This window comes from Cyprinodon tularosa, unplaced genomic scaffold (assembly GCF_016077235.1).
Source record: "Cyprinodon tularosa strain WSP-4 unplaced genomic scaffold, ASM1607723v1 ctg80, whole genome shotgun sequence".
Lineage (NCBI taxonomy): Eukaryota > Metazoa > Chordata > Actinopteri > Cyprinodontiformes > Cyprinodontidae > Cyprinodon > Cyprinodon tularosa.
The window spans coordinates 811,786-820,123 of NW_024039563.1; the positions used below are offsets into that span (position 1 = coordinate 811,786).

Sequence of the window (8,338 nt, forward strand, 5' to 3'; positions counted from 1 at the left end):
CAATATCATTTACCATCACAGCGCACCGGATAGTTTCGTGTCCCGCAAAAACATCTCGAAAGGAGAAAACTTGCCTTATGAGTTTAAAAGCACCGTCTTCCTGGAGGAGGGGGGGTCCTGTGTTTGCGCCCAGGACCAATTTATTGCAGATGAACATATGGCCAATATTTTGTCTCACGTCACACCAAGGGGGAAAACAAACATCGCACAATGTTAGCGAGTCAGCAAGAGCACAGCCACTTGGCCAGCTATGCAAACGCTCTTGGACAATATGAGAAGAGGAGCACTTGCTTTCTGGGTATATAAACCACATCAGGCTTATCACTGCACGCACTCTTGTCTCCCATTTGGAGATATTTCATTAACTCTGCTGCTGTCCTAACGCTGCCAACACATACAGACACCTTCCAGTTTAGGTAAGGACACCTGTGCTCCAGGCAACTTTGCGCACTCTCATTTGTATTTTTATATATTAACAGAAACTTTTTGTCTTCCAATGTGAACTTTTGTGTTTTCTCTTATGTTTTGACATAAATACACTTTGGAAAGATTGGCTTTGGTCAAAATGATTATTTATTTCGTCTTTGTTTGTGTGTGCTAGGCCTGTTGTTTTGGATTTTTTGCACACAGTAGCTGGTGATCATTACGCATTCAGCTGAGCGGTCCATGCTTGGTTATTGAGCTCTAACAAACAAAAAGAAAAAAAGGTAAAACTTTTCTGCAAAAAAAAACAACAACAAAAAACTGAAAAGTAGACATCTCTGTACTTAGTAAACTCAAAGCGTAACTGTGGCCTAAAAGTTATTCATTTAAGTTTTTTTTTTGTCTAATTAATCAAACCCACCTTAGAAATAGTTTGTTACTAGCGCAAAGAGTCATGGTAGGATATGTTGTTCAACGGGGGAACTAAAATCGATGTTTGAATGCACCATGTAGAATCACATAAAGTTCTTTAAAGCACATTTTCTTTTCTTTCCTTTCTTTTTATTGGTCTTTTTACTTCTTTTTTTCCTCCTTCCTTGATTTGTTTAAAATCCAAATAATTCCTCTTACTTGTAATGATTATTGGATTTCTGACTGACTTTTGATTTTTTTCATAGACTAGAAACCCATGGCAGATTATAGACGAGGTTGGATATTTTGGAATTAAAGCAAAAAAAAAAGAAAAGAAAAAGAAAAAAGATTTCTTCATCACCACATTAACAAAAGCAGACCAGTTATATTTTTATTTTCTTTGTCTTTATCAGATAAAGGCAAAGCACAAAAAGCATTCTTTCCTCCTTCTAAAAAGTTTGTAAAATGCTGAAATGCAGATTAATCCATTATAACCATGCTGTGTTTTTCGGACTACAATTGTTATCGAAATGAAATCGGATAGTTTATTAGGAAAAAAAACGTAGAAAAGTTATGACTTCGCACAGTTTAATGATAATAAATCATTACCTCATGGCTTATTAGTCTGTATAACCAACATTTTGTTTAATATAAGTAGTTTAATCTGAAGATCACCCCCTGTTGTTTCTTAATTTTACCGGTAGAGACCGCTAGAGCTCTACAGATGTGAACAACTGTTAATGTTATTACCGCTCTCACAAACAAGACACCTCACAAGGAGGATAAGTTATCTGCAGCTTCTTGTGTCATTCAGAAGCCCTCATATCAAACCCTCCAAAGGAAATATTTCTTTATTTTTAATGCCCTTTTTCCGTTTTTTAAATCTATTTATTTATTTTTAATTTTTTCATTATAAGCGTCCTCTTTTGATTAAAAAGTCAGCGTTTCCCTCACCTCCGCCCAGTGACAGTGCGACAGAGAAAAGGGGGGAAGGGATTAAAAAATAATGTCTTTTTTTTTAAGCGACTTCTTTTTTTTGACACACAGTGGAAAGATTAGGGCGATTTGCCCAGCATGGCATGAAATTCAGCGTTACAAATAAACTGGTGGTTTAACAAATGAAGGCATCTCCTCGGGTCATGGGCGCGACTCTATAATCTTGCACTGACATGTTTAATCATTATAGAAAGGAAGAAGAATAAAGGCTTTTTTTTTCCTTGAAGGAAAAGAAGGTTGGCTTTCTGGGGTATAAAAATGTAAAAAAAAAAAATAAAATCTTCCCCTGAAGCCAAGTGTCCCCGGCCATCTTGGCAGCAATAAATAAGGCAGCAGCAGCTTTACCTTTTTTTTTAATATATTGGCTTTTAATCATAGGAGGCTTGTCACTCTATACATTTATCACAGCTGCCCTGAGGCAAGCGGGGTTACCTTTATCAAAGACCAACTCCATCCCTCAGGCGTCCCAACATGCTGAAAATCAGCGATTAAAAGGAAGCACTGATCAACCCTATTATGGATCATCCTGCGGCATTTTTATTTGCGCTTTCAATCGAAAGATTTATTCAATCAGTAATATAAAACCCCCTTTCTTTACTTATTGTGGGAACAATCGTGGGCATGAATTTTTAGGAGGGAATTAAAATTAATCAGACCGGATTCATTTTTGTGTTTCTTGAAAGGGAGGTTGATCCGAAAAAAAATAATTGTTTTTGAATGAGAATGGTATTAAAAAAAACCTTTAATGTGCCTGAACAATGATCTAGTCTGTGGCTATTATTAAAAAGGGAGGACTGGTTGTAGCATATTTACAGCGGGAAGGATCACATAAAAAATGATTAGTACTATGCATGTTTTCTGAGCAGCCTGCTGCACAAAAACAAATTCATTAGAGAAATATTATCCTATCCAGTTCTGGAATTAGCTCGACTGAAGCAAGCGAGGTATTAGGAAGAAGAAGCGCACTCCCCCCCTTGTTGTCTCCTAATTCCTGATGCATCTGCATCTCAGAGGCCCTTCTTAAGCTTTATCTTCTGTATCGATAGAGAAACCAGCAAAATTAGTTTAATCTTTGGGCTTTTTTACATACTGACACAAATTTTATCATCTTACAAAATTAAAGAAACGATCAAATCCTTAAACAATAAATAAGAATTAATAAAATAAAATTCCAATGGTTACTATGTTCGTTTTGCGAAATATTTTTATTATTTTTCTCTAAATGAAGCATTTGCACGTTCGATCTTGTATATTGTGAGTTTTTTTTTTCTTAACTCGTTTTGTTTTCCTGAACAAAAGAAAATACTGTGCACACTTGCCACCGTCACAGAGGCGAGAGGCCTGTTTGAACTACCTGCGAAAGTAAACAGGTAAACAGAGTGCGATAGGCTCTCCAAGTGGAGTGCGTCCACTTAGCCAGTGCACATTTACCTTTTCTTTAGGAAACTCTCGGCTCAATTGATCAAATAGCAGCCTGGTATATCCCCAGAAGCTGAGCATATGCAGCTCACTGCCTTAAACCAACCCCCCCCCCCCCCCCACCCCACCCAGCCTCCTTCCATGTCACAGTCGCGGGATGTCACGGGTGACAACCCTGCGTGCTCAAACATACCCAGATTTGGCTCCACGCACTTTTTAAGGCACTAAGTAAATCTCAGCGAAATAAAGCCCTGCATGGGCCGAGCGAGTTTCCTGATGAGGTGCGCGCATGGAGTCCCCCTGTTGCCTTCCTGGGCCGTTCCTCCGCGATGCGTAAAGCTCCATGTGTGTCTTCTGCTGGCTGTACGTCCATTCACATGTTGGATTTAGCTGTGCAGCATCACCCGGTGGATCAGGTCAGTCACCTCTCTCTCCCCTAGCACACAGAAGCTCAAGCTCAGCTCCAGTTTGTCCATGCAGCCCGTTCATCTCAAAGGAGCCTTTGTTGGATGTTGAGACTTGTGATTAATTCTGTCAGTCTGGTAAAATATTTACCTCAGACCTGTGCTCTATTTGAGCACAGAAAGTGTCTAAATCTCAGGCTATATAATGGGACTTGTATTTTTATCATTATCATAGTTGTCACTGCTATTATTACTGATAGTAATAGAGGTTATAGTAGGCTATAATACCAATGCGCAATTTTTAATAAACAATATTATTAATAAAAATATGAGTAATATTAATAATCGATTGGTGCATCTCTAAGTTTGGTTGATTTTTTTCTGCAGACACAACAGTTGCTGCTTTCGTAAAGAAGATAGAATGTGTGCTTTAAAGCCAAGAAATGTGTGTCTATGTTGAGATGAAGGACTTTTCCTAATATTGTGGAAGGATCCTGGAATTGAATGAAGAGATAGTCCATTGAAAGCAGTTGAATACCATGACAACTACGAACAATCTCAGATTTATTCCAAACAGTTAGAAAGCATTGTCCGCGGGGCGTCAATCATCCATTATTCGGGGCCTGAAATAAATGCAAAAAACTGCGGCCGGACAAAAGCTTCCAACGGGAGCCGGACATTTGTCTACATTTCCCCCATTGTCTGCAGCTTAGCAATCGGTTTGTATTTGTGTTTGCCCGGGCCCGACCACCCAGGATGCGCAGCGGACCTGCTGAAAAACGCCGCAGCGTTGTCACCCACATCACATAGCCCTACTGGATGAGGGAGGCTGAGAGAGGAGAGCGAAAAAAAGGGAAAGTCTTAGAGGGGAGGAAAATAAAGTCAGCAACAATGATACTCGGATTTCACAAGGGGAAAAAAAGAAGAAAGATGGAGCACCTCAAATGAAGCAACACAAACTGAAAGCAAATATTTGCCTGGAGGGAAAGCATTAAGAAAAAATGCAAAGATTTTTTTTTTCACAAACCAGCCATCGCAAGTCATGTTTTTATTATTTATTATTATTGTCTTGAATAGCGTTTTTTAAGTATGCTTTAGTTTCAACACAACCTCTCGCCCTTAAGCCGTGGAAAAAATATTGACACAAAGGTTTACATAAATTATGCACAAATACTTGAACAGCTCAATTTACTTTTATTTTTTGTCATTGTTGTTAATTTTATATAAAGACTCAGTGGAGTCACCCACCCACCTCAACCAAAGATGATGCATAGGTGAAAAAATACATATTTATATTTTATTTTTTTTATTATTATCTAAGTCACGAGCAAAAGCTTCTTTAGGATCAATTTATCAGAACTGGGCTTTTTAAGTATTGTGAGTATAAAGCTACTTGGACACTTGGAGGTTCTTTGTATGTAAATAGGGTGTAAAAAAAAAAAGGCCCTCCCCGTCTTTGTAATTAATTGACACGTTATACCACTCATCATGCTCTGAAGCACCAATGGTAGAGGCTCGGATCTCCCCAAAACCCACAATTTCACATCTGCAAACACTGTCTTCATCCACTTGACTCTTAAGACCCGCCCACACGTGGCCAACCTTTCGCGTTTTTTAATGCTTTTTCACTGCAGGTTCATGTGTTGAGACCAACCTTATATGGACTGATCGGGACAAGGTAATGGCTTATTTCCCTCTAGCACCCAGCAGTAGCACAGTATCCATGAGCTGCATATAGCACTTGAGCCACTTTGGCATCCTTCCTGGACTTACAGAGACCGAATCCACTGCTTCTTGCTTTGCTCATAGGCGATGGTTATCCACAGAGGCTGTTTTGACTGTACTTCAGCGTAGAGCGACACTTACTCATCCTAATTTTTCCCCTCTGCTTTTTTTTCTTCTTCTCTCTTTGTTAGTTTTTTCTCTTCTCACAACAGCGGATTGTTCCGAAAAAAAGCTGCTGCAAGCAACTTTTCCTTGCATATTTCCCCCCCTACCAGAATATGTCGTTGACCAACACAAAGACGGGCTTTTCTGTAAAGGACATTTTGGACCTTCCTGACACTAATGACGAGGACGGATCTATCACCGGAGCGGAGGAAGACACAGAAGGATCGGAGACCGCATCGACAACGAAAAACGCTGGAGTTTTGGTGCAAAGTCCTCTAGAAAACGTCCAGAATCTGCATTTAAAGAACCCCTTTTATGACAGTACCGACAATCCCTACACACGATGGCTCGCAACTACGGACAGCATTCAGTATTCATGTAAGTAGAGTCGTATATTCCATGACTTATATGCTATTTTGATCTGTTACAAGCAAATTGATAATTGATTACATTCATGCTCATATAGCGCATTAATTATGCCCTGGGGTGGCGTGCACAGCTCTTCCTTTGGCACAGTGCGCATGCAGTGTTAAGTCTTAAAGCACTTTGCTTTTGTCACAACAGGCGAAATAATAAAAAAAGAGAGTTTGAATTTAAATTTCTCTGTAGTTTTATTGTCAGCTTCAGTTTTTGGAGTTAAACCAGAGGTTGGTGATGTGAAGGGTGTAAGAAGACAATGCAGCTTTTCTGCTTCACGGGTTCTTTCTGTTTTCTGAGAAGTCTGACTTTTTTTCCCTATTTAGAGCAATGATTTGCAATCATTTTAATCTAAAGAGTTGCATTGTGTCGAATTATTGGCCAGTTTATGTCTTTATGGGGATCCTACATCTCAGTATGCGCCTCAGGCATTTTGCGCACCAGTAGATTTGATGTAAAATGCATCCTTTATCTTTAATCTTTACTAAATGACATGTCTCTGTAAGAAATCTCTCTTAAAACTTCCCGATATAACATTTTGACAGTGTTTCTCCCGTTTCTTGTCGCAGTGCACGGTCTGTCCGCCAGCTCGCAGGACTCGGCCAAGTCCCCGGAGCCGTCCGCGGATGACGAATCCCCAGACAACGACAAGGAGACCTCCAGCAGCGGTGGCAGCGACTCGGGCAAGAAGCGGAAAAGGAGGGTGCTGTTCTCCAAAGCGCAAACATATGAGCTGGAGCGTCGTTTCAGACAGCAGAGGTACCTATCTGCCCCAGAGAGGGAGCACTTGGCTAGCCTCATCCGCCTCACCCCAACCCAAGTGAAGATCTGGTTCCAGAACCACCGGTATAAGATGAAGAGAGCCCGGGCCGAGAAAGGTATGGAAGTGACCCATCTCCCCTCTCCTCGGCGGGTGGCCGTGCCCGTCTTAGTCAGGGATGGGAAGCCTTGTCACACTCTTAAAGCTCAGGACTTGGCGGCCACTTTTCAGGCCGGGATCCCTTTCTCGGCGTATAGCGCGCAGTCGCTCCAACACATGCAGTATAACGCGCAGTACGGCGCCGCGGCCACGCCGCAGTTCCCCACAGCACATCACTTGGTGCAAACGCAACAGTGGACTTGGTGAGAAAACATATAGAGACTTGGTTTGGAGGGTGGGCTGTAGAGAGTTTCACCGCAAAGAAAGGAAAAAAAAAAACATCAAATAAAAAAAAGACTTCATTTTTGCAGCTTGACTCATATATATACTACCATTTTTATTCGGGGCTCATGTGTGCGCCGTGTTTACATGTTTTCGTTAAGAGAACTGGGTCCAAACCTCTCCCTTATAGATTTTATTAAGAAATTTCAATGCTCTTCTTGTGACATATTTTTTTTTGTAAAGTATGTTGTGTGTTGGTTGTAGAGATGTTTTACTTTTTATTTCTTTTTCTTTTTTTTTCTTTTGTCTCTTCGTGTTATTATCAGCACGTGCGAACCACTTTATAATTATAGAAACAAAATTTTATTTCTTGCTTCTTTTATGGACCGAAAAAATATTTATGGCCATGAATAAAAACTGGCAAGTTTTCACCTTTTTTGTTTTTCTTTCTTGTAAATATTTGAGACCAAATGGTGCATTTAGATGCAGTCTGAGATTTGTTTCCAAATGTATTTTTCCTATTAAAAAAAACAACAAAATTCTATGGGGCAGACAAAATAATAAACGCAGACGAATTGCTTAAAATATCTTAACAATCGTTGAGAAATAACTTCATTTTAAGATCATATATTTTAAATGAAATATGACTAAAAAGAAGCATTGGTTTGACAAGTGTCCTATCGGTTTCGTTTTAAAGGGGCGAAGTGAGCCAAACACTGGATTGTGGCGCAGAATGGGAATAAATGTCTAGCGCACTTCAACTCTGTTTTCCTTTTAGTCAAATTTAATCCAGGGAATATTTTTCTCTGTCCGAACAACTCGTCGATAAAGAGCCTAAAGTCACTTGTGAAATGGGACTAAAATCCACTCACTTAATATAAGTGGGCTTCTCAACACAAGAAGCTTTTGACTCAAAAGCTCTCCTTTTTGTCAGCACCCCCGGCCTTGGTTGTAGAGTGGCATACAGCGGATGGAAAGCAATTATTTAATGCAATAAATGTTTGGTTATCTTATTAAGCGCTAAATTGCAAATAAAGGAAGCGCAATCAATGCGCTTCCTTTGTTTAACAGCTGGAATCCCGCAGTTGAGTCTTCTGCTAAAGTTTTACCATCAATATTTTTACGCATAAGATTCCAAACCGGATATTAGAACACATTGTATTCTATTAGATTTTTTTTATTTATTTGCCGCAGTAAAAGCCAATGGGTTACTGCGCAGCACACTGCGGATTATCTG

At 39.8% G+C, this 8,338-nt stretch overlaps 1 protein-coding gene across 4 annotated transcripts; it reads left to right on the forward strand.

Moving 5' to 3' along the window:
• Positions 1 to 275: 275 nt before the first annotated feature.
• nkx2.2a (NK2 homeobox 2a) lies at positions 276 to 7,532 on the forward strand. Of its 4 annotated transcripts, none has more exons than XM_038271611.1 (3): positions 276 to 416; positions 5,570 to 5,921; positions 6,506 to 7,532. In XM_038271611.1, exons 2-3 carry the CDS (start codon positions 5,657 to 5,659, stop codon positions 7,084 to 7,086), a joined length of 846 nt encoding a protein of 281 aa, XP_038127539.1. In that variant the 5' UTR covers positions 276 to 416; positions 5,570 to 5,656; the 3' UTR covers positions 7,087 to 7,532. The 4 variants fall into 4 exon arrangements, with proteins under 4 accessions (XP_038127539.1, XP_038127536.1, XP_038127538.1 ...); XM_038271608.1 differs by lacking the exon at positions 276 to 416 and adding an exon at positions 3,432 to 3,665; XM_038271610.1 differs by lacking the exon at positions 276 to 416 and adding an exon at positions 3,438 to 3,665 and having other exon boundaries at positions 6,530 to 7,532.
• The last annotated feature ends 806 nt before the right edge of the window (positions 7,533 to 8,338 follow it).